The 26,832-nt window shown below is 36.1% G+C and overlaps 1 protein-coding gene and 1 long non-coding RNA gene across 7 annotated transcripts; both read right to left on the reverse strand.

The window, feature by feature from the left end:
* Positions 1-479: 479 nt before the first annotated feature.
* Positions 480-23,236, reverse strand: LOC126722903 (probable LRR receptor-like serine/threonine-protein kinase At1g06840). 6 transcript variants are annotated; one of them, XM_050426058.1, is made up of 21 exons: positions 23,096-23,236; positions 22,749-22,941; positions 19,627-19,777; positions 19,125-19,196; positions 18,879-18,950; positions 18,464-18,607; positions 18,312-18,383; positions 18,147-18,218; positions 17,854-17,928; positions 15,730-15,798; positions 15,491-15,559; positions 15,249-15,320; positions 14,802-14,888; positions 14,479-14,547; positions 13,782-14,263; positions 3,490-3,648; positions 2,818-3,101; positions 2,272-2,323; positions 1,911-2,161; positions 1,386-1,520; positions 480-1,005 (listed from the first exon to the last, which is right to left on the reverse strand). In XM_050426058.1, the coding sequence occupies exons 2-21, from the start codon at positions 22,855-22,857 to the stop codon at positions 661-663; spliced, it is 2,841 nt and encodes a 946-aa protein (XP_050282015.1). In that variant the 5' UTR covers positions 22,858-22,941; positions 23,096-23,236; the 3' UTR covers positions 480-660. The 6 variants fall into 6 exon arrangements, with proteins under 6 accessions (XP_050282015.1, XP_050282013.1, XP_050282014.1 ...); XM_050426056.1 differs by having other exon boundaries at positions 2,818-3,107; XM_050426057.1 differs by having other exon boundaries at positions 2,818-3,107; positions 23,092-23,199.
* LOC126722905 (uncharacterized) lies at positions 11,222-13,376 on the reverse strand. Its single transcript, XR_007654065.1, has 3 exons — positions 13,118-13,376; positions 12,462-12,515; positions 11,222-11,489 (listed from the first exon to the last, which is right to left on the reverse strand). It is a non-coding gene; the product is annotated as an uncharacterized LOC126722905 (long non-coding RNA).
* Positions 23,237-26,832: the final 3,596 nt, after the last annotated feature.

Genomic DNA, 26,832 nt, shown 5'->3' on the forward strand with positions numbered 1-26,832 from the left:
GATTTGAGGTTTCAGATTTAGTGATTTGCTTTGTATTGGTTTTTTTTTTTTTTTTTTTTTCCTTTTTGTCTGTTGAGAATCCATGGGTTTGCTACCTTTGTAATTTGTTGGGCTTGTTGTGGGCTTGATGTTGGGCTTGCCATCCATTGTTTTTTTTTTTTAGAATCTGTGAGCTTGCCGTTAGCTCAGTTACAATTTTTTATTTTTTTTATTTATTTTTTCAGATTTTAGTTCATATTTTTTTTGGGCTTTTTTTTTTTTTTTTTTTTTTTTTTTTTTTTTTTTACCTTAAAAGTAGAACATATATATATATATATATATATATATATATTAATTTGAGGGTGTTCCTAATTTTTTTTAAGGGTAAACAAATAAAAAAAAATTTAATTATTATATATAATTTTTTTTTCAAGTCAGGGTGTTCCTAGGAACACCCTAAGGAACACCTTGAGCTGCACATGGTGTCGCCACTGCCAATATTATTAAACCATCTACTGCTCTAAGTACATTAGTTTCCCAAAACAAACTGTAATGAAGATTTAAGAGAGAGACTTTCCATAACATCAACAACTGAGATGAACGTAAAGACCATTTCCCAGTTCAAATTTTCAAGACATTAGCAACCTCAGGTTCAAATGCAACCAGTTTTCCAAACGTTTCCTATCTAGGCATGATGGATGGAACGACTCCACTAACATGGTCATTGCCAGGTACATCTGATGACACAAAAGGATTCATCACATTAGACGATGATGATGGTGAAGTCATTGCCTTTTCAGAACCTGAGAGCATAGGATTTGTTGTTTTAATGTCAGAATCAGGCATCAAAAGCCATATATTTTCAAGTTCTCGGACCAACTTTGCCATTGAAGGTCTAGCATATGTCTCATCTTCACAACACTTGAGAGCCAAAGTCAAAAATTTCACCACACATTCAGAAGGATAAGATCCCATTCGATCATCAATAACTGAAAAGATCATACCAGATTGATATGCGACCTTAACCTGGAATGGATAAAGACAGTCAAAAACTACAAGTGCTCATTTTATTACACCAAATTTAAGCCACTGTTGCCTAGAGGATGATATGATAACAACATTATGACAAAGTGATCTCCACTGTATAAAATTTTGTTTGGCATAGGATTGTAAAAAGATTTCAATGTTTTTTTGAAGTTAAAACTGAAACTTGCAACTCAAGATCTCACTCTTGACTATTACACCTAGTGTAAAATGATATATGGCAGAGGAGAATTTTCATTATGGATTAAACTGCAAGGGTAAAATAAATTACAGAACAACAATTTCTTTCATGCCCAATCACGTAATTAATGTACCATTGGGCTTCTATCAAATCTAAGGCAAACAAGTCTATAATGTTTTACCTCTCTAACAATGTTTTTGCCATGTGAGATCGGATACATCCCCGTCAGGAGTTCCAGAAATACAACACCAAGGCTATAGACATCACTCTTGTCCGTCAGTTTATGAGTTAAGAAATACTCCGGATCTAAGTAACCCTGCAAATTTAATACAGAGAATGAGAGAATAAAGAAATAGATATCAGTTATATCTACTACCACACAATATTAAGTCTATTTCATCTTGTTTGAGTTTGACTTATTTATTTTAATAAAAAAATAAATAAATTGTATAAATTAATAATTTAAACAAACTCTATTATAATTTCATTTTTATTTGTTTTACCAAGAAGGGTTGGAAGCCCAGGCTAGATTGTCAAATGAAGAAACATATAAAACCTATAGACACTTAACATGTGGCACTGGTGCCACAATAAAGAGAACACTGATGATGAAATCAACGATTGGAGGTGGAAAAATTCACTCATCAACCTAGACTCATAAAGTTTATAATTCTATTTAGGAAAATGTCATAAATAAGTGTCTTACTGGTGTTCCCTTCACAACTGTAGATACATGAGTAGGCAAATCCCCTTCAATATCAGGAACTGGTGCGAGTCGGGAAAGTCCAAAATCAGCAACTTTTGCTGTATACTTAGAGTCCAATAATATGTTGCTGGCCTTGATATCTCGGTGAAATATTGGGGGATCAGCTTCCGTATGTAGGTAGAGGATGCCCTTAGATGATTCTAGGGCAATTTTCAATCTCATAACAAAACTCAGAGGTTCTTTAGACTTAACTGTATTATTGCATACATGAACCACAAATAAGCTCATTTGAATGTGTTGTAGAGTTTGAAAAGTAAATTTGTTAGGGGAAGCAAACTTAAAGGGTGTATGTAAGGTGTACCAGAAAGGTGATCCCTGATTGTACCATTTGACATGAACTCATAGACCAACATCTGCATCCACAACAATACTAATATGAAGCTCTTATTCCCAGGCAATATTTTTAAACAAATTTAGACACAGAGAATGAAAAAAACCAGTCCTTGGTGTGGAAGCCAAACAATTTTGCAGGAGAAACATACTACTCATGAAGAACAGTACTATAGAAAGTTCATTGTGAAAGGAGATAATAAGTTATTGATACATTTTTTTTTAATCAAATCATCCTTAATTTATAAAGAAATCTGCAAAAAAAGAAAAAAAAAAAGTTGGCAGCATCTCATCTATAATGTCTCTAGATTGAGTTAGATTTATTCTATTGTTATTATTATTATTATTATTTATTTTTTCTTTGACCGCTTTCATGACCTTATGATTTCATTGTATCAACTTCCTAAGTTGATGGGAATCATCAACTCGTGTTCGTGTATTCCACTATGAGAATGATGGATAATCCAATCTTTTGTAAAAAAAATTCTATATGTCCAATCAAGATAAGAATAAGCACCTGTTCACCTTCTTCATCACACAGTCCAATCAAAGACACAAGATTTCGATGATGTAACCTTGACAACAATTCTATCTCTGTCAAGAACTCCCTCTCACCCTGTAAAGATCCCTCTTGGGCACGTTTTATGGCCACAAGTGTACCATCAGCTAGAATGCCTTTATAAACCATCCCATACCCTCCTTGGCCAACCTGAGAAGAGCTGTTAAAGTTGTTTGTAGCCAGAGCCATTTCTCCATAAGTGAAATCCTTCACACCATCAATTTTCATGGTGGTCCTAGACGCTGTAACTTAAATACAGGTCAAATGTTAAAAATGAAAGATGCTTTGCCCATTTGTTTTAAAATAACTAATACAATTATGCATACTATCAGAATGCTTTATTGTATACATGTGTTGTGTGTGTATATGTTTCACTTTATAAGTGAAAGGCTGAGTGGTTATTATTTATTTTAGAGTTGGTTCGAGCCAGAATGCCACCAAGTCAAAATGATGTTTCCATTCATGGGCCAGCCAGAACTTGGCTGAAGCTTTCCCATACCAATAGTTGAGAGAGGGCTATAATGCTGAGCTTGGACAAGTGTCAGCCTGGCAAGCTTGACAGGCCAAATTAAAACAATTACAGGGAAAGTGAAAAATCATGATATGTCTACCTAAACATAAGATACTCACCATGACGTCGTTTTGAAACTGCATGGTGCTTCCTCATGTGCACTCTCAGTATCAGAAGAGAAACAATTACAGACAATGTAACTGCACCTGCAATGGTCCCCACCACTATGCCAGCCAATGCACCTTTGCTTATACCAGAGCTTGGAGAGTTGCCAACCTCTGTGACATTAGTGAAAATTATTAGCATAAAAAATTTAAAAACCATCCAACAATATTTATCTCATATATGAATATATGAAATTAACATGAGCCTGACACACAGTTCATCTATGCTTGGGGTGAAGACATAAGTAACATCAGGTGTGAATTAGAAGCTTCCTTCCTGGCCAATATAGAACACAACTTAATTGCCCAGAAAAAAAATATAAAACCTCTTGAACTGAGGATATTGCAGTTATTCACTTGTGAGTGCAACTGTATCTACAATACCACTGAACATAGCATCACTATTGTCACGCCCCAAACCCCAAAGGGTCCAAAACATGAGAGAGACGTCTCAATTACCTGTAAATTTTTCCTTTTTTGACAATTCAATCCACATAATCATTATCAAGTGCCAACAACAAGAATTATCATAATCATCCTATAGAATATACTTTCAGAGTAAGTCAGAGCTCTAAGCATTAATTACAAGGACCATAGGCCACAAAAGAATAGAGGTCTGAAAACAACAATTATGTAACAACAGCTTGTCCCAACAGTGGAAATACAGTCATAACCACTATAATACAAAAGAATGAGTCAAGCCTAGACTAAGATGTACGCCATCTAATATATCCATTACACAAAAATTCAGCCTCCATCAGTAGTTAGTCTAACTACTATTAGCCACCAAAAAGCTGTCTCAAAAGATTGTTGCCTACTCTGAAAAGTTATAAAAATAATGGAATGAGACAAACCCCAGTAAGTAGCATAATTAAAGGGGGTGGGGAAATGCAAGTTTCATGATGGTAACAATTTACAAATCATGCTTTTAATTCGGGAGTTTCCAAATAGTTTCTACAAAACCATTTCCATTAAATAATATGACAATAATGAATAAATTGACACAACACAAAACTTCTCAAAATGTTCTCATGAGATTACATACTATATATTCCTCAAAATATCTCAACATGAAACTACTTACTATACTATGAGCAATAACAACACCGTTCCAAACCAGAAAATCTAACCCAAGGCCACATGATAATCGCCGACACAAAGCCGGAACTCATTGCCGACACAAAGCCGGAACTAAACTGCCGACACAAAGCCGGAACTCATCGCCGACACAAAGCCGGAACTAATAACCATCACAAGGACGGGTGCTAAGATACTAATGTCACACAGACTATAGTATTTAGCTAGGTAATCACCGAGTAATCACATGTCACAGCGCATGGGTAGAACATAAAGAGCTCACATAACTTTAATTCAAAATACATAATTCACTTCTAAGTAGTTTCATAAAATATTTGAATGCCCAAGATATTCACAAGGTTCTCAATGCCTTCAACTTATTTCTTGCCAAAGAGATTTTGTATTAACTTCCCAATTAACATAGGCCAAGATAAAGCATCTTTATATTTTTGCAAATAATGCAATAAATCCATAATACGCATTTTCTAGAATTTAATCAAAGATGCTAGTCTTTTCTTTGCTAACAAATCATGCAAATCCCCCATATGTAATAAGAATATGTATTTTCATATATAATCATATATAGTAGGGTCATAACACAACACCTTTTAGAAAAACATAGCTCCACCATTAATTTTCCAAAATGTGTTGACCCAAAAACAATATTTATAAGATATGGTTATTTTTCAAAAATGCCCATTAAAAGCTACTTACCTAGCAACCGCAAAATCCTAATTCTCCAAGCTCCAAGGGGAGATTAGCTAGAACCTAAACAATGTCAAGCAAATCTATCACAATGAGCACAAAGCTTGAAATTGTATCTAGCTACATATTAGGAATTGCCAAATAAGCACTAAATTAGGCAAGCCTAGATTTAGCCTCACAAATAATATTTTCCATCTCCAAAGTTTCTCAACCAATTACTTTACAAGACATAGACTCCCATTATACTTATGAATCATACAAGGTGTTATTTCTAACATCAAAACCTCAATAATTTATAAATAGTTTCCACATGGTTTTCACAACATCATCAAGAGACCCATGACACCAAAATCACAATATCCTTTCAAACAAACAATTTAGATCTTTAACTAGCTCCAAATAAACCATAAATATATTCACAATATCATTTCACAAGATATACCTCAAAACCCCTAAATTTTCACCATAACAAGCCCTAGATACCCAACATTGTAAAAAGCATGAACTCACTCAACAATTACATCCACCAAGACCAAAACCCATACATATAACACATGAATATCATTTTCAAAGCTCTTAAATCACATGAAAATCATTATTAAAGCTTGGGTAAAATAACCTCAAATAAGAACATAATACTCATCAAAAGAGATTAAGACTTTTACCTCAATTAACTTATGTGAAGGTGTGATGTTCTTGAGGATTTTCTAGTGATTTTGCCGGAAAAATGGTAGAGGTGAGGATGAGGAATGTACCGGTGGGAGGGTGAGGGAGAGGAGTGTGTGTATGTGTGTTGTGTTGACTGAAAAAGAAAAAGAAAAGGAGAACAAGAGTGGGAGTGACCGGCCAAAGAGAGAAAAGAGGGAGTGGATTGTGTGATGGGTAGTGGGGTTAGGTGGGGGGCACACTTGGTCCACAAAAATCTGACTTACCTTCTTTTATTTATTTTAATTATTATTTTTTTAAACTCACGGGATGTTACAATCTTCCCCTCTTAAAAAATTTCGTCCTCGAAATTTTACGTACCTTGATCTTGGAAAAGGCTTGGATATCTTGACAACATATCCTCCTCACGCTCCCAAGATGCCTCTTTCACTGAATGGTTCTTCCAAAGCACTTTTACCCAAGGTATTGTTCTATTGCGTAACACTTGCTCCTTACGGTCCAAAATCTCTACTGGAACTTCTTCATATGATAAATCATCTCTAATCTGAAGAGGCTCATAGCTCAAAACATGTGAAGGGTCAGGAATGTATTTCCTCAACATAGACTCATGGAAAACATTATGAATTCCTGACAGGACCGGTGGTAAGGCAATTCTATAAGCAACTTCACCCACTCTCTCCAAGACCTCAAAAGGCCCCACAAACCTAGGGCTTAACTTACCCTTTTTGCCAAATCTCATTACCCCTTTCATAGGTGCAACCCGTAGGAAAACTTTATCTCCAATCTCAAGTTCCAAAGCCTTCCTTTTAATGTCAAAATAGCTCTTTTGTCTACTTTGGGCTGCTCGTAGGCGATCACGGATCATATTTACCTTTTCACAAGTTCTCTGGATAATCTCTGGCCCCAAGAGTTTTCGTTCTCCAACCTCATCCCAACAAATTGGGGATCTACACTTCCTCCCATACAAAGCCTCATAAGGTGCTGCTTCAATACTTGAATGGTAACTATTATTGTAAGCAAACTCCACCAAAGGTAAGTGACTAGCCCAATTCCCTTTAAGATCTAATGCACATGCTCTCAACATATCTTCTAGAGTTTGAATAGTCCTTTCAGACTGTCCATCTGTCTGAGGGTGGAAAGCTGTGCTAAAGTTCAATCTAGTACCCAAGGCCTTTTGCACACCACCCCAAAAATGAGAAGTAAACCTTGGATCTCTATCTGAAACAATAGTAGCAGGTACTCCATGAAGTCTCACAATCTCATCAACATAGAGCTGAGCTAACTGATCAAGAGAGTAGTTCATCCGAATAGGGAGAAAATGAGCTGATTTTGTCATTCTATCAACAACCACCCAAATAGCATCATGACCCTTAGGAGATCTCGGCAATCCTGAAACAAAATCCATAGTGATTTCCTCCCACTTCCATTGGGGAATAGGAAGTGGTTGCAACAAACCCGAGGGTCGTTGGTGCGACACCTTAACTTGCTGACAAGTCAAACATTGCTCTACAAAGTGAGCAATCTCCCTTTTCATATTATTCCACCAAAAGTTTTCACGAAGATCACGATACATCTTTGTACTACCCGGATGTATTGTATATGGGGAATAGTGAGCCTCCTCTAGAATCTCCTTTTTAATCAACGGATCATTTGGCACACAAAGTCTACTCCCAAATCTCAAAGCACCATCCTCAGAGATAGAAAATTCAAATTTCTTTCCACTATGCACCTCATCCATGATTTTCTTTAAATGTGGGTCATTGGCCTGTGACAATTTAATTCTTTCCACCAAGGTTGGTTGAACACTCAAACTAGCCAGGTAGGCCTCAGAATGGCCCATAACAACCTCAATCTCCATCCTTCCAAGATCCCAAATAATTTCCTCTTGAGTGGTTAGCAAGGCAGCTGAAAAACTTGAAGGCTTTCTACTAAGAGCATCAGCTACAACATTAGCCTTACCAGGATGATAGTTAATAGAGCAATCATAATCCTTAACCAATTCCAACCATCTCCGTTGCCTCATATTTAACTCCTTTTGGGTAAAGAAATACTTTAGACTTTTATGATCAGTGAAAATCTCGCATCTTTCCCCATACAAATAATGTCTCCAAATTTTCAAAGCAAAAACAACTGCAGCCAACTCCAAGTCATGAGTGGGGTAATTTTTCTCATAATTTTTCAACTGACGAGAGGCATAAGCCACAACCTTCCCATTTTGCATCAACACACAACCAAGTCCCTTATGAGAAGCATCACTATAAATGACAAAACCTCCTGTACCTGAAGGGATAGTTAACACTGGAGCAGTGACCAATCTCCGCTTTAGCTCTTGGAAGCTTTTCTCACATTCTTCCGTCCACTCAAATTTAACATTCTTTCGAGTTAATTGTGTCAAAGGAGCTGCAATGCAGGAAAATCCCTCTACAAATCTTCTGTAGTAACCAGCAAGGCCCAAGAAACTTCTAACCTCACTCACATTTGTAGGCCTATCCCAACTAACCACCGCTTCTATCTTATTAGGATCCACTGTAATTCCATCCTTAGATATCACATGACCCAAGAACATTACTTGATTCAACCAGAATTCACACTTCTTCAGCTTAGCATACAACTTTCTTTCTCTTAGAATCTGTAAAACAATCCTCAGGTGTTCTTCATGCTCTTCTTGACTCTTAGAATAAATCAAAATATCATCAATGAACACAATGACAAATCGGTCTAAGTACTCATGAAACACCCTATTCATCAAATCCATAAAAGCAGCAGGGGCATTTGTTAATCCAAACGGCATCACCAAAAATTCATAATGACCATATCTAGTCCGAAAGGCCGTCTTTGGTATATCCTCACCCTTAATCTTCAACTGGTGGTAACCAGAACGAAGATCAATCTTAGAAAAGACTTGTGCTCCTTGCAACTGATCAAATAGGTCATCAATACGAGGCAAAGGATATTTATTCCTTATGGTGACTCTATTAAGCTCACGATAGTCAATACATAATCTCATAGACCCATCCTTTTTCTTGACAAATAAAACTGGAGCTCCCCAAGGCGAGGCACTAGGGCGAATAAACCCTTTGTCCAACAATTCTACCAATTGCTCCTTAAGTTCTTTCAACTCTGAGGGTGCCATTCTATATGGTGCCTTAGAAATAGGTGCAGTGCCAGGAAGGAGATCAATAGAGAACTCAATCTCACGATCCGGGGGCAACCCTGGTAGATCATTAGGAAAAACATCTGAAAATTCCCTCACAATGGGAACGTCTCCTATCTCCGATTCTCCACTTTGTAACTCCACTACACTAGCAAGGAATCCTTGGCATCCCTTTCTAAGCAAGCGGTTTGCTTGTATGCATGATATCACACGAGGCATAAAAGGCAAATATGAAGCCTTAAATAGAAATTCTGATTCACCTGGAGGCGTAAACACCACCTCTTTCTCAAAACAATGCACACTAGCATGGTAAGAAGCCAACCAATCCATGCCTAAAATGACATCAAAATCATGCATATCTAACAACACCAAATCAGCCAATAACTCTCTACCCTCAATACAAATAATACAAGACTTAAGCACAAGATTAGTCAACAAAGTATCACCAACAGGGGTAGAAACCGATAACTCAAAGTCAAGTAGTTCGGGGCTCTTGTCATGATTTTTAGCAAATGCACAAGAAACAAAAGAATGTGTAGAACCAGGATCAAAAAGAACTTTAGCATGTGCAGAGAACAAAGGAAGTATACCTGCCACCACTGTATCTGTGGCCTGAGCATCCTGAGTAGTCAAGGCATACACTCTACCTTGCACCTTCTTCCCATTGTCATTACCCTTTGCAACTTGAGATGAGGAAGAGGAACCCGAGCCCTTGGTAGTTGGGCATTGCCTAGCAAAGTGTCCGGGTTGCTTACAAGTGTAGCATAGCTTTACTCCCTCCATGCAAGTTTGACCCTCATGGGTTTTACCACAACAACTGCAAGGCCACTTCTTATCACCAGACTGAGGATAGGCACTCTTGCTATGCCTAGAAGATTGTCCTCTATTACCCGAGTTTTTAAAGAATCCTTTCTTATGCCCTTGACCCTTACCATGTTGAGAATTAAAGGGCCCTTGCTTCTTTTCACTCTCCTTGGAAATGGGGTTGTACTTAAAGTCTTCTTCAAGACTCATTGCCCGCTTCACAGCCTCCGTAAAAGTATCCACTCCAGAGGCTATAATGAGAGGGCGAATCCTACCATCAAGGCCCTCCCGAAACTTTTTCACTTTCTTGGACTCATCCGGAATCAAGTAAGGAGCAAAGCGAGAGAGCTCAATAAACTTAGCAACATACTCCTCCACTGTCATAGCCCCCTGAACCAAATCAGAAAATTCTCTTGCCTTACGGTCCCTCACTACATCGGGGAAGTACGTCCTATTGAAAACTTCCTTAAACTTCTCCCAAGTAATGGGAGTGCCCCTTCCCAACTCCGTACTCAACAATGGCTCAGTGCTTGACCACCATCTATCAGCAGAACCCTGAAGAGCATAAGTGGCATACAACACCTTTTGAGCATCAGTACATTCAAGGGCTCTCAGTAATTTTTCCATCTTTAGCAACCAATTCTCTGCTGCCATAGGATCAGGTCCCCCATCAAAAGTTGGAGGGTTTTGCTTACGAAACTCCCCAAAAAGGCAATCTCCCCTCCTACGTTCACCACCTTGGACTGCTCTAGCAATCCTAGCATAAATCCTATCTGCCACCTCATCAATCTCGCCACCATTAGGAGTGACAGATCTCTCACGCTCTTGGCGTTGCCTATGGCCATGCTCTGGAGCTGTAACCTCATCCACATGCCTTACTTTACGTGCTTTCTTTTTAGGAGGCATAATGTACCAAGGTACTTATACCTATACCCAAGAAACAAGCAAGTAAATCACAAGGGAACATAGAAGGTTAACATAGAAAAGATAGGTAAGGAAAAAGAATAGCAGGTGGAAGCTGAAACAAAGGAACAAAATTAAGAATTCATCAAACCCCTAATGCTCTGACTTAAATCAAAATTAATTCCTATTTTCAAAGTCTACAGAATCATAACCTAAGCTCTGATACCATAACTGTCACGCCCCAAACCCCAAAGGGTCCAAAACATGAGAGAGACGTCTCAATTACCTGTAAATTTTTCCTTTTTTGACAATTCAATCCACATAATCATTATCAAGTGCCAACAACAAGAATTATCATAATCATCCTATAGAATATACTTTCAGAGTAAGTCAGAGCTCTAAGCATTAATTACAAGGACCATAGGCCACAAAAGAATAGAGGTCTGAAAACAACAATTATGTAACAACAGCTTGTCCCAACAGTGGAAATACAGTCATAACCACTATAATACAAAAGAATGAGTCAAGCCTAGACTAAGATGTACGCCATCTAATATATCCATTACACAAAAATTCAGCCTCCATCAGTAGTTAGTCTAACTACTATTAGCCACCAAAAAGCTGTCTCAAAAGATTGTTGCCTACTCTGAAAAGTTATAAAAATAATGGAATGAGACAAACCCCAGTAAGTAGCATAATTAAAGGGGGTGGGGAAATGCAAGTTTCATGATGGTAACAATTTACAAATCATGCTTTTAATTCGGGAGTTTCCAAATAGTTTCTACAAAACCATTTCCATTAAATAATATGACAATAATGAATAAATTGACACAACACAAAACTTCTCAAAATGTTCTCATGAGATTACATACTATATATTCCTCAAAATATCTCAACATGAAACTACTTACTATACTATGAGCAATAACAACACCGTTCCAAACCAGAAAATCTAACCCAAGGCCACATGATAATCGCCGACACAAAGCCGGAACTCATTGCCGACACAAAGCCGGAACTAAACTGCCGACACAAAGCCGGAACTCATCGCCGACACAAAGCCGGAACTAATAACCATCACAAGGACGGGTGCTAAGATACTAATGTCACACAGACTATAGTATTTAGCTAGGTAATCACCGAGTAATCACATGTCACAGCGCATGGGTAGAACATAAAGAGCTCACATAACTTTAATTCAAAATACATAATTCACTTCTAAGTAGTTTCATAAAATATTTGAATGCCCAAGATATTCACAAGGTTCTCAATGCCTTCAACTTATTTCTTGCCAAAGAGATTTTGTATTAACTTCCCAATTAACATAGGCCAAGATAAAGCATCTTTATATTTTTGCAAATAATGCAATAAATCCATAATACGCATTTTCTAGAATTTAATCAAAGATGCTAGTCTTTTCTTTGCTAACAAATCATGCAAATCCCCCATATGTAATAAGAATATGTATTTTCATATATAATCATATATAGTAGGGTCATAACACAACACCTTTTAGAAAAACATAGCTCCACCATTAATTTTCCAAAATGTGTTGACCCAAAAACAATATTTATAAGATATGGTTATTTTTCAAAAATGCCCATTAAAAGCTACTTACCTAGCAACCGCAAAATCCTAATTCTCCAAGCTCCAAGGGGAGATTAGCTAGAACCTAAACAATGTCAAGCAAATCTATCACAATGAGCACAAAGCTTGAAATTGTATCTAGCTACATATTAGGAATTGCCAAATAAGCACTAAATTAGGCAAGCCTAGATTTAGCCTCACAAATAATATTTTCCATCTCCAAAGTTTCTCAACCAATTACTTTACAAGACATAGACTCCCATTATACTTATGAATCATACAAGGTGTTATTTCTAACATCAAAACCTCAATAATTTATAAATAGTTTCCACATGGTTTTCACAACATCATCAAGAGACCCATGACACCAAAATCACAATATCCTTTCAAACAAACAATTTAGATCTTTAACTAGCTCCAAATAAACCATAAATATATTCACAATATCATTTCACAAGATATACCTCAAAACCCCTAAATTTTCACCATAACAAGCCCTAGATACCCAACATTGTAAAAAGCATGAACTCACTCAACAATTACATCCACCAAGACCAAAACCCATACATATAACACATGAATATCATTTTCAAAGCTCTTAAATCACATGAAAATCATTATTAAAGCTTGGGTAAAATAACCTCAAATAAGAACATAATACTCATCAAAAGAGATTAAGACTTTTACCTCAATTAACTTATGTGAAGGTGTGATGTTCTTGAGGATTTTCTAGTGATTTTGCCGGAAAAATGGTAGAGGTGAGGATGAGGAATGTACCGGTGGGAGGGTGAGGGAGAGGAGTGTGTGTATGTGTGTTGTGTTGACTGAAAAAGAAAAAGAAAAGGAGAACAAGAGTGGGAGTGACCGGCCAAAGAGAGAAAAGAGGGAGTGGATTGTGTGATGGGTAGTGGGGTTAGGTGGGGGGCACACTTGGTCCACAAAAATCTGACTTACCTTCTTTTATTTATTTTAATTATTATTTTTTTAAACTCACGGGATGTTACAACTATGGTGAAAGCACTAAACTGCATAGATCAAGCCTATCTTCAAAATGGTTGGCAGCAAAAAAAAAAGAAAGTGATCTCCACTAAAATGTGCCACCCACAGACACACAATTGCTTAGAGTGACAGGCATAGGCCAGCTCTGTATGGATTCAAACACAGGTATAACCACTAACAGAAAATAATGCCACAAACCTAAGATTATCTATTTAGTATAGAGGACTTCAAGGTGTAGGTCAAATACATTAGAGAAGACAGTTGTACATTCTTCAACTGGTAAATAAGCATAAGTTCCAACTTCAACAAAGCTCTGTTGCAAAACATATCAGACAAGGGTTTCAAGACAAACCTGATTTATAAACATCCAGGAGATCGAGGCCGAGAAGTTCATAAGGTCCAAATACGTAACTAAGAGGAATTTTCCATGATGTGAAGTTGCTCGTGATTCGCTGAACCTCACTACTATTGAATACGGAGGTGTTCTCAGGAAAAAACTTCAAGGTTATCTTCAGTCGAGGTCCTACTTCCCATGCCCATAAATTTTTAAAGTCCAGCTGATTAAGATATAAATTAAGACCTTCTGTCATGTACACTTCAAAGTCATCTATGTATGGACGAAAATCTGTGAATCCAGGACTTTTCAACCGATATTCAACTATCAAAGGGGCAGCACAGATACAACTTTGAGTGGATGTGGTGGAACATTCGTAAGATGGTGGGCATACTGTAGGGATAGGAACAGAAGTGGAATTTGTTAAACTCTGAGTGTCATTTTCAGGTTGACAGAACTGAAGATTTACATTGCCGTTGCATAAGGGATTCCCTTGAAGCCTGAAAATTAATTATCAAAACAAGTGACATGATAATTGTATCAATGTGTATGTCTGTTACACCTCCAATTTTTTTTTTTTTTTTTAATTATTAAAACTTAAAGGAGCACATCTTAACAAGTAATCACGTTAATTTAAGATGCATTATTTTACTCATGAAATACTACATGAAGCTAATTAGCAAGTGCAAATTGGGGAGCAAGTATAGAAGCAAACCAGACAGTGACATTTGAAGGTAGAACAGTACTGCCAGTAATATTTGAAAGATTATTATTCTGCAACTCCCTGCAATACCAAAGGGCCACAAGCAATCGCTTAGAAAATCCAGTATTAGATGCTTGTAAACTTATTGAAGTCAATCCAAGATGTTACACATTGGAATTGTACATAAGAGTGTGCTGTAATCAGATAAACGAATCAACTTTATTTGTACCAATATAAGCACAAGATGTCTGAGAGCATGAAAGTGCACACTCACACCCAACAGAAAATTATGCTTTTAACCAAGGGAAATAGAAACATTGTCACTCAGATCTTACACTGTAAGGTTTCCCTTTGCATTCAACGTCATACTATCCCAAATAGCGGATGGAACTGAACCGTTCAATGAATTATTTGCAAGTGACCTGCCTTGGGGAATAATTTACCAAATAAGGCGATTTATTAATTAACAGTTTAATTTATTGACTAATATCAACCGGTAACTTTATAAGTAACTGTTAAGATAAGTGGAAACTCAAATTTAGATAGATATGAAATGATTTACTATAACATTGAACTATAGAATTTGTTAAATTACTGATTGTTCCAAGAGCTTAAACTTTTAGGACAATCAGTAATTTAACATGGTATCAAAGCAGGAGGTCGTGAGTTTAATCCCTGTCTTCTCCATTTCGATGCGCCAAAAGCTTAAAATTTTGGAACAATCGGTAATTTAACAACTAAAAATATGGAAGGAGGAAAAAAGCAAGGGGAGGACTACTCACAATTTCTGAAGAAGAGGAAGACCCGAAAAGTTTGTCGGAATTGTTCCCGTAAGATTGTTGTTAGATAAATCGCTGAGCATATTGTTTGAATAATAGATATCAGAAGTCAAGGGAATTGCTTGCATAAATTATGTTCAAAAACTGAAAGATGTGTCCAAATATTTTGTAAATTTGGTAAATAATTTTAAACAAAACACAAAAACCAGTAGATGACATGTCATTCAAAAGATGGAGAATCTTACATAGTCGTGATACTCGCAGAAAGTCTGTTTTGAGGTATGGTTCCATTTAGCTGATTTGTACTAAGATCTCTGAAATTTATGTAAATTAAAATTAAGGTATAAGTAGCTAGCAGATTGATCTTTGATAAAGTAAAGAGAAAATTTTATTCAGCCTGGTGCATTTATCTTTCTGACTCAAAACCTCATTCATAATCAGCGTCAAATATATTAAAAAAGGAAAATAGAATAAAGCAACTAACATATAAGCAAGCTGTTGTATTCGACTCAAATCAGGAACTGGTCCTTGCAAACTGCAGTTCCTAAGACTCCTAAAAAATCCAACCAAAACACAAATATTATCAATCTTGCCAAGAAATATCATGTGATGCGGATATGCATACTCCTTGATTACCATCTTGCAAGCATATAAAGCTCCAAATAACATGAAACATTTTTTATATTTGATTACATAAATTGGTATGGAACATTGCATAAAGCTTCCAAGGATTAATCATTAATTAAAGCAAGCCTAACTTGTTCAGTGTAGTAGTGGCCTAGAAGTTTCAAAGAAAAAAAAAACCTTTATATGCCTACTTAGTTGGCTTAACAAACACCACAATCTAAGTTAGGTAACATTCCCATTTAATTTCTTTTCAATCAATGTTTGAATAATTTATATATTTCCAACAAAATGTATGCCATTCTATCAATTTTCTATTTTTTTTATATATTTTGCTAGTTTTTCGGTCTGTTGGAATTTGGTGCTTGCCGAAGAACATTCAAAAATAAAAAATATAAACATCCACACACACTAAAAATATAAACATCACCACAAGACATCAATATTTAACAAGGTCTGGCAAACTCAATGTCTACATCCATGGACAAACAACAGCAAAAATTCACTATCAAGAATATGGATTACAACACATAACTAATGCCTAGAAACTAGACTCACACTCTCACAAAAATACTCACAACCTTCACAAATACCAACACACTCAAAACTTCTCACAAATGCAAACAAATCCCAACCCTAATACACCAAAACAAACTCTGAATATCAACTCATAAACTTGACCTATTCACTATCCAAAAACCCAATACACCCAATGATACTCTCAAAGTAACACAATAAACAAACTTTCAAGTCTCACATGCAGGTCCCTTTCAAACTACTCTTCGAAGAAACCTACTCGTGTTCTTCTAATAGTCTTCCCTTATCTCCTCCATATGGTAGGATTTATTGGGAGAAAACCACAAAACCATTTAGAGCCTGTCTTCTATATATAAGGTGCTAGTATATATTGGTGGAAAAGAAGTATCAAATTACTTCTTTTATAAGGAATAAATTTTCCTCCCACACCAAGAAAACTAAAACCAAGTCAAAATGGGAGAAAATTTTCTTCAAATCACTACACGAACCCAAATTCCATCAAGTAATCTTCATTCTTTCCGTTACAATTCCATCATAGTCTAAAAAGTTTTTCCTCAAATAAGTTGATCATCATTTCCATCTATAAAGCCAAACTTGTGTGCACCTATATCAAACCAATCACAAACTTGTACAAAAAATCTTTTCTTGGACCACACTAGGATCAACCTAGCTTTGATAACAGCTTGTCAAAATTTCGGTGTGCATTTACACAAACTATAAATTAATATCAATACAAGACAACAATGTTTAATGTGGTTTGAACAACTTTATGCCTAGATCCACAGGTAAGACAACTAAAATCCTCTATAAACAATATGAACTACAACCACAAATCACAAACCAAAATCACTAACTCTTACAAACAATATTCACTGACTTAACAAACACAAACTAACCCATATCCCAATACACCCAAAAGAAACTCTCAACAACAAATCCCAAACTTGACACTCTTTTAGTACCAAAATCAAAATACACCATATGATGTTATTACAGTAACACATTAGCCAAACTCTAAAGTCACATAGGTGGGTATCCTTAAACCCCAAAAGAACTAGCAAGCTACTATTCAATGAAACCCACTCATGTTCTTCTTAGTCTTCTTAATATCTCCCCATATGGGGAGGGCCTTTTGGGCCAAAGCCACCAAACATTTCACAGTGCTATCTATATAAGGCTTCAATACCTATTCTTTAGTGGATAAAATAAATCAAATTACTACTTTTACAAAGAATATATTTTTCCTTTCACACCAAGAAAATCCAAACTATGTCAAAATAAGAATCTAAGACAATTTCCAACATCCTATTTATTTCAGTGTTGCATTTTTGCCAAAATAATAAACAAAACCTTTTTGCCTCACACCTCAAGGCTAGCACCTCAATCCACCTTTACTTTTGAAACCTAGTTAAAAACACAAGACAATAACATAATAATAAACACTTACAACTTCAGCAATTTAGACATGTTGCCATAAGAAGCTGGAATTGTAGTCCCATCAAAGTTATTGTTATCAAGTTGGCTGCAAAACAAAGAAAATGAAGCATCAAGAAACTTGAGAAAAGATTGCTTAAGTATTATTGGATTATAGAAAAAGGAAAATTAGAAATCATGACCTTGTTCAAGAAGAGAAGAAAAAGAAAAATAAAATAAATTCAGAAATCTTAATTGTAATTGTAATGACATTTTTAAGTGATAAAAAATAAAAATATATATGTTCCAGGAAATAAGAAACCATACAGTATCAGTAAATTTGGCATTTCGGAGAACTGTGGAGGAAGAGACCCTGATAAGTTATTATTATCAAGAAGGCTGCAGGTCAAAAGTTGAAGATGGTCACTGATCTCACAGATTGTTCTGACAGATGAGACAAATAATATACAAGATAACCAGTTACCGACTTACAAGTGAGCAAGACTTGGTAATCTGGATAGCTGAGGCGGGATTTGCCCACTGATCGAATTGTTGTTCATGTGACTGCTCATAGAAAAGAGAAGTATAAGGGTTAATCATTGTAGAACTGATTTTAGACACTATAGCATCAGAAACACACTCACAAGTGCATTGTTTTGTTCAAGAATGCAAATGATTTAGGTAGTCGTCCTGATATATGGTTTTGGTCAATTTGTATTCTATTCAAGTTTGGAAGGTAACCGAGCTCTTTAGGCAAGGGACCTGTTAATTGGTTTCCATTCAGAAGCCTGGAACATACAAAATATTGAAAATGGAATTAGAGACAAAGCAATGTACTGCAGATTTGCAATATTAAAATATCATGTATTCAGAAAAGTGCCGACATATAAAGTAAATTCGCTCAGATACAAGGATTATTTCCTATATTATTCAGAATTCAAAGGCTTTGAAATGCACAAACTAGTAGCATATCTGCATTTCTTAATTGTCTAAGCATGTAATCCTGTGACTGCAATATTGGATGTCTAACCTATCCAACAGAGAAGCTGCTCAACTTACAAGAGAAACAAAGACGTAATATTGCCTATCTCCTTTGGTATACTCCCACTTATGTTGTTCCACATAAAATCCCTTCAACAGAGTAGACAGAGAAAAATATATCAGTAGGATAAGTACATCAAATGCTACAATGGGGGTGAGAATAACAATGATCCAGAACATGAAGTGAAAGGGGTAACCAAAAACTTTGAATAACAAAAAGTATCATAGCACAGAAAAGTAGCTTTCAGATATGCTTTCCCTTACAATATAGTCAAATTCGATAACTGGCCAAGCTCTGGTGCTAAACTTCCTGACAAATTCATATTTAATAATTCCCTGCAGAAAGGCAGCCCGGAAAGGAATTATTAAAGCACCACATTAGTTCTTCAACAGAAATTCCTACATGCAGTAAATAGAAAAGTTGTATCAAAGCTTTCATAGTCTTATATCTGAACCATATTTTCTAGAAAAATTGGGAAACATGGGGCTATTAGATCAAGTCCCAATAATTTTTTTGAATCTTAAATGAACTAAAGAACCAAGGAATTTCATTCCCTTCATCAACTAATATGACTAGAGATAAAAGGAATACGAAATATCTCATCATGCAAGGGGGACAAAAGTGTTAGTAATATGTATCTCTTATGCTAATATTTAACAAAAAGAAATAAAGAAAGAAAAGTGTTCTAAGTGGAAGAATATGCAACATTATTCGAATCAATATTGCTCCCTGATAGAAATAAAATAGCAAAGGTTAAAATCATACAATTGATCTACATGTAGATATCCATCTTCTAATGTAGTATTGTAGCACACAATCCCTGTCCATTTTGATGTACATGGATCTCCTCGATCCCAGTTACGCAGATTCCTATTGGGATCTATCAATCTGCTCTTGATGGCCTGCAATGCCTTCACTGCAAAAGAATACAAATGTTAATCGTCATTTCATCAACATGAACATTTAGAAAATTCACTAGCTTCGCTGATCCATGTGTTTCTCTAATTCTAGTATCAAGGTTTCCACATGAAAGGAAAAGGCAAAGTTGTTTAACCATTGTACATCAACTTTGTAATTAGCAGCCCCACATTTTGAGCATATACAATCAAATAACTACAGCTCAACTATTTTCAACAATAATCAGTTATGACTTAGGGGAAGTGAGTATTTGATATGTGAAGTTCCTGTAAATAAAATAGCGATGCTAGGTATATTATAAATTTTATTACATAAGCCTTACAAACCGATGTGTCACAATCTTTAGCATTTCCCTAAATGAAATCACTTGTTAGAGAGTTCACGGGTAAATTTTTAGAAAACATGTGCCCATGATGTAACACCCCATAATTTTGATACCAATTTAATTATTGTACATAAATTATAAAGGAGGCCCACAATTAAATGGATTAAATTGATTTGGGCATAAGATATTAAAAATAAAATAAATATTATGGGATATGAAGCTCAAGTGAGGTGACATAAGTAAATATATGGGCCTTGATAACCCTAACCTTTTACCTTTTAAATTATACGTGTATGTACATAAGAAAGTTCATTTTGTTTTTAGCCGCAACACATGAGTGAGCTGTTTCTTTTCTTCTCTACGACTATGCCCAAGTAGTTCAGGTATGGTTTGTCTTGCTCTAAATTTAAGAAGTTTGAATAGTCAATCGCTAGCAATTGTCATGAACCTTGACTATCATTATACTAATAGAAAATGGCTCCTATAATTGTATTATATTAGATAAGGAATAGTCAATATGTTACGAAAGGGCCACAAGCCTTGAAATTGTTCCTAATAGAGTAATAGGCTTGGACTTTATCAAGTGAAAGGGAAAAGGTTGCTTTGTGGTTTTATATGTATATCCGTATATGGCCATCTTGGATCTAAAACTATGATTATTTTAATGGGCAAAGGGTGCTTTTGGTTAATATGTAATTGCATATAGCCTCAATTGTTGACCGTCAAACCATCACACTTTTGTTATGGTCCAAGTACTAGTCCAGCAACATTAAGGGAAAAATATAGGCAACCAAATTGATAAATTAAGAATACTATAATATGTGGCTTCTACTTTTGTTTAATAGATATAAATATTAGGTTGATCAGATAGGTTATATATCATGTGGCTACCAAAGTTAGGTTGAATATATATATATATATATATATTTATTAGAGTGAATAGACATCCAGCGACGTTAAGAGGGAATGTTAAGCAACAAATTAAGGCAATACGTGGCATCCAATATTAGATTGGATAGATGTAATGTTAGAGTGAATGGATATGAATAAATAATATGGCGGTTACATTCAGGTTGGTTAGATATTTATTATTCGGCCCTAATTGGATAGATGTAATGTTAGAGTGAATGGATATGAATAAATAATATGGCTGTTACATTCAGGTTGGTTAGATATTTATTATTCGGCCCTATTGAAGTTTCATGAATACCTATGATGACGTTAATGGAAAAATCTAATTAGGCAACAATATCTTTAAGTCCAAAAATCTTATCAAAGCTGAAAGTGAATTGGATAGTTAGGTGAATAAATGGAGAATTTTGGATATATCAATATTATTTAGGATAAAACCGTTTAAGTGTGAAAATAGAATTTTTTTTTTTTTTTTTTTAAGTGGGAAATTGTGTATTGAAGAACCTATTTTTGGTGTTGCTAGGTTCTAATTCTACTAAATTGTTGTGATTTAAGGGATGTTGATTTCCTTTATTTTTGTAACTAAGAGGTAAGTGGTGTTTACTAATTTTGAGGGTTTTCCCAAAATAATGTCGATTATTAAACTATTTTATATCAAAGAAATATGTTGATATTCGATATATAAATTGATATTTTATAAATGGTTGATGTGCTCATTTACTATTCGTTTTAGGAAAAACTGGTGGGACAACCTTAATTTAGTTAAACTTGTATGCGTGTATATATCTTTATATTTTTTAGAATTATGAATGGATTATTTTTGTGAGCATATTGAATATGTTTTGAAAACCAATGACAAGTCGTGATTAAAAGCTCAGTATTGTATTTAGTCCTTAGTAAGGGACAATCATACTGCAACTATTCCTTAACAAGGGACAGTCCCAAAAAAGGGAACAGTGCATATTTGATAGCTCCTTAGCAAGGGAGTATACTATTGAGGATCTAAAAAGAAAGCTCCTTAACAAGGTAGTGCACCTTTAGGTTCCAAAGAAGTCATCCTTAAGAAAAGGGATGTAAAGAAGGTTCCAGTCCCAAAAAGGGGACATCACAACCCTGTCAGCGGGGCGTAAATGTTAGCCATGAGAAAAGCCTAGGAATTTGTTTATATGATGGTATTGATATATATATATATATATATTATGATGGCTCACAATGTAAAGATATTATATATATATATATATATGAAGTATTTGATGATAAATATTGATGAGTTACAAGTTATGAAATTGTTATAAGAATTATTTATTTGAAAGGTTTGTTCCCACACCCCCAATGTTAGTGAATTCTACTTATTGAGTTATCTCATCCCCCTTTATTTCCCATTACAGATACATTAGAGGGATTATTGGAGTAGAGATTCTTAGGAGACAGCAGTTAAGAACTATTTTATGGAACTGAGGATTTTATTATTATTTTTATGGCATTAAACATTGTATTGGAGAATTATTTTGAGGATGTTTTTAGTGAATTAGAGCTCTGACATTTGTGATGAGATTTAAAGTTGCTGGTTTCTTTTATTTAATATTTTTATGGATTATTTAGATTAAATAAACTTTTATTGCTTACGATTTTGGGGCATTACACATGACCGGTGTGAAAACTTAATTGCAAAAAAGCTTATGAATCATAAATTGCAATTAACAGAACAGCAAATTAAACTAAGCAAAATCACCTTCATCCGGGTTGGTAATCCGAGTATCTTGAGCTCTGATAAGTAGTGAGGAACAACACAACCATGCAACAATAAGTAATCCATACGTCCAAGCTTTTAACAGATACATCCCACTAACACAGAGAGAGCTAGAACTCTCAACTTTCTCTTAGTACCCAAGACTGGAATTTGTGGTAGAATCCCAGTGCTCCACCTTATAACAAGAAACAAACTACGTCAAAACTCAAACAAACACAATCAAATTCTAAAGCAATTCAATTTATCTAAAAATAACTTTTTTAACTGAGGTAATTAAATAAATGAACAATCAAAGAACTCAAAGTTAAGTACAGCAAAACTAAACCTACAAGGCTCCGAGAAGAATATAAAATAAGAGAATCACTCAAGGCTCTACTCCCATGTTACAGCTTGAGAAGAAACAAAGCAGCCAAATTGCCATTAATAATTAAATTGTACATATTTGTAAAGGTTATCACAAAAAACGAAGAAATACTTACTAGAATGATGTAAGCAGATATTTAATGCTACAGATGAGTATTTGAACGAAGAAAACGAAGTTTGAAAATGGGGACCACGCGGTTGTGGAAGGTGGCACATGTTTCTGACCAGGTCACCATAACTAGCTTTAAGAATTTGTTATCGATGGTGGTGGTTTCAGGAATTTTTTTTCAGGGTGTCCTTTAAGAAGTATAAATTACACCATTTAATAAAAAGAGAAATTCATATATTAACAATAACAATAATCAAAACGCATGCAAATACATAACGTTTTCAATTGCTTTCTGCAAGTTTTTATATTTTGAAATCGTTGCATGATAGTCTTATTATCAATGCTATCATGCCTATGCAAGTGATCCGTTTCTCCAAGAAAGCTATCATGAGTAATAACAGCTTTATTAAAATACTGTGTGAGAAGCTAGTCCTATTATCGCAAAATATCATGTGTTAACAATATAAAGTGAAAGAGAAAGACTGAATAGTCTGTATATTGATATATGTATAATAATGTACAATAGAGAGCCTTATATAGGCTAGGTTTGTGTGCAGTACAAGTAAAAGGAGTAAACTATTAGTACAGTATACTGAGCTAAGCCCAGTAGGCTAAACTAGTCTAAACTATACACTAACATCTCCCCTCAAACTCGAGGTGGCAAGGAGGAAGCCAACTGGATTTTGGATATAAGATCTCGAAGACGACCAGGTGGGTGAGTCTTGGTAAAGATATCAGTAGGCTGGTCAGCAGAGGAGATGGAGAATAACTTGAGATTTCCTTTCTTGAGATGCTGGCAAGTGATGTGGCAATCGATCTCAATATGCTTGGTGCGTTCGTGGAAGACATCATTATGAGCAATGTAAATAGCACTACCATTATCACAATAAAGAGGAGTGGCAGTGGGCTATGGAGCATCCATGTCAGCAAAGAGCCAACTTAGCCAAACAAGCTCGCAAGTGGTGTCGGCAAGGGCACGATACTCAGCCTCAGTACTGGAACGGGAAACCACATCCTGCTTCTTGCTGCGCCACGAGACAAGAGAAGTACCTAACAGGAAACAGAAACCTGTGATAGAGCATCGATCAGTCGGATCACCTGCCCAGTCAACATCTGAATAAGCATGAAGCTCGAGAGAAGATCGAGAGGAGTAATGCAGACCATGATAAAGTGTGCCTTTGACATATCAGAGAATCCGAAGAACAGCAGCATAATGGACAGAACGAGGTGCATCCATGAACTTACTAACCATACCCACAGCATGTGAAATATCCGGACGAGTAACAGTGAGATAGATCAAACTGCCAACCAACTGACGATAGCGAGTAGCATCAGATATAGGTTCACCATCCAAAGGTTTGAGCTTTGCATTGTATTCTAAAGGAGTGGAAACAGTCTTGTTATCGGTGATACCAGCTTTAGAGAAAAGATCAGAAGCGTATTTAGCCTGGGACAGATAGTATCCATCAGAGGATGAGGTAACCTCAAGCCCAAGAAAATAGCTGAGAGTGCCCAGATCTTTCATCTCAAAATACTGACTTAGGAAGTGCTGAAGAGAGCGGATACCTACAGAATCATCTCCAGTAATAATCATATCATCAACATAAAGAAGAATAAGAGTGATACCAGCAGAGGATCTTCGGACAAACAGAGCAATGTCATGAGGACTCGAAGTGAAACCCTGCTGAGCAACAACTAAGCTAAACTTTTCAAACCAAGCTCGAGGAGCCTGATAGATGTAAGGCGAACAACAGGAGCAAATGTTTCTTCATAGTCAATACTATACTCCTAAGTAAAGCCCTTGGCAACTAGGCGAGCCTTGTATCGTTCAACAGATCCATCAGCCTTGGTCTTGATCTTGTAAACCCACCTACAACCTACTACAGACTGACCAGGAGGCAAATCAACCATATCCCAAGTGTGATTCTTATAAAGGGCATCTGATTCTTATGAAGGGCATTTAGTTCTTCATTCATAGCTTGTTGCCAAAGAGGGTTAATATGGGCCTCACGATAGGTGTCAGGTTCATAGAGGGTGGCAAAAGCAAAAGAGCAGTGATAATCAGTGAGATAAGGGGGAGGAATGCTTACCCGAGTGGAACGACGAAGTTCAGGACCAAAAGGAGACTCAAGAAAGGGTGGTGCCACAGGATCCAAGACAGGTAGGTCATATGCTGGAGACAAAACCGGAGATGAGTCATCTAGAGAGGCTGCCAATGTTAAAGAATCCTCCACAAGTTCAGGATAGAGAGGGAGGAAAAGATCAGTAAAAATGGGAGACTCTGAGGAAGAAGATGCAGGAAACTACTGAAGACTCGTGAAAGGACGATGTTCCTAAAACTCAACATGACGGGAGACACGAAGGCGACGAGAAATGGGATCATAGCAGCGAAACCCCTTTTGAGACACACCATAACCAAGGAAACAACAAAGACGAGTACGAGGCTGGAGCTTTGTTCGTTCATGAGGAGGAAGAGAGACAAAGCAAGCACAACCAAAAACCTGAAGAGAGGAGTAGTCAGGAGTTTGACCATAGAGAAGCTCAAATAGTGATTTGTTATATGTAGTTGGTGAAGGAATACGATTAATGGTGTACACGGCAGTGAGTGCGGCCTCACTCCAAAAACACTCAGGAAGAGAGGCAAAAATGAGAAGGGTGCGGACAACATCAAGAATGTGATAACGTTTTCGTTCTGCATGACCATTTTGTTGAGAGGTGTAAAGACAAGACCGCTGAGAAAGAGTACCATGATTGTCTAAAAAGGATAAGAAATATTTATCATTATATTCTTGAGCATTATCTAATCGAAAGACTTTGATAGTACGATTGAACTGTGTTCCAATCATTTTATGAAATGTTTGGTAAATAGACACAAGTTCAGACCTATGGTGAAGCAGATAAATCCAAGTATATCGAGAAAAATCATCCACAAATATGACAAAATATTTAGATCCCCCCTCAGTGGGAACAGGTGTAGGACCCCAAATATCAGAATGTATAAGATCAAAAGGGGGAGAAGAAAAAGAGTCACTTTTATTAAAGGACAATTTTGTTTGTTTACCAAAATGACAGGAAGTACAATCAAATTTTTGAAACTAAACTGAACCTAAATGACCTTGAGAAGCTAACAACTGAAGATGATATAAGGATGGATGACCAAGACGAGCATGCCATAGATCAGGTGAGGAGGTGGCAGTGGTAGCAGCTGTAGAAACAACTTGTGAAGGAATCTTTAAGTCATGAACCTCAATCATGTGACCAACTTTATGGCCTGTTCCAAGCACTTGACCCGTCCGGGGATCCTGCACATCCACACCATGATTAGTAAATAGAAGATCTACGCCTAATTCACAAAGTTGACCAACAGAAAGCAAATTGAGGGATAACTTTCTGTTGGTCAACTTTGGAATATGAAAAGTGTCACTAAGGGATAAACAAGGAGAAGAGATTGTTCCTTTATGACTAACAGGAATAGGAGTTCCATCAGCAGTGTAAATGGTGATTGGATGTTCTAAGGGTGCCTTATTAGAAAATTGGGATTCATCAGGAGTCATATGGTTACAACATGCAGTATCAAAAAACCAAGGTTGTTTA

The sequence above is a fragment of the Quercus robur genome, chromosome 4, assembly GCF_932294415.1.
Source record: "Quercus robur chromosome 4, dhQueRobu3.1, whole genome shotgun sequence".
Lineage (NCBI taxonomy): Eukaryota > Viridiplantae > Streptophyta > Magnoliopsida > Fagales > Fagaceae > Quercus > Quercus robur.

Excerpts from the sequence above, each read along its gene's own strand:
- LOC126722903 (XM_050426056.1), bottom strand. The coding sequence starts at position 22,857 with ATGTATCTGTTAAAAGCTTGGACGTATGGATTACTTATTGTTGCATGG. Across the intron at positions 18,608-18,878 it reads ATTACGTCTTTGTTTCTCTT|GCTTCTGAATGGAAACCAAT; the intron begins GTAAGTTGAGCA and ends TGTATGTTCCAG. Across the intron at positions 18,384-18,463 it reads TTGAACAAAACAATGCACTT|TCACATGAACAACAATTCGA; the intron begins GTGAGTGTGTTT and ends TTCTATGAGCAG.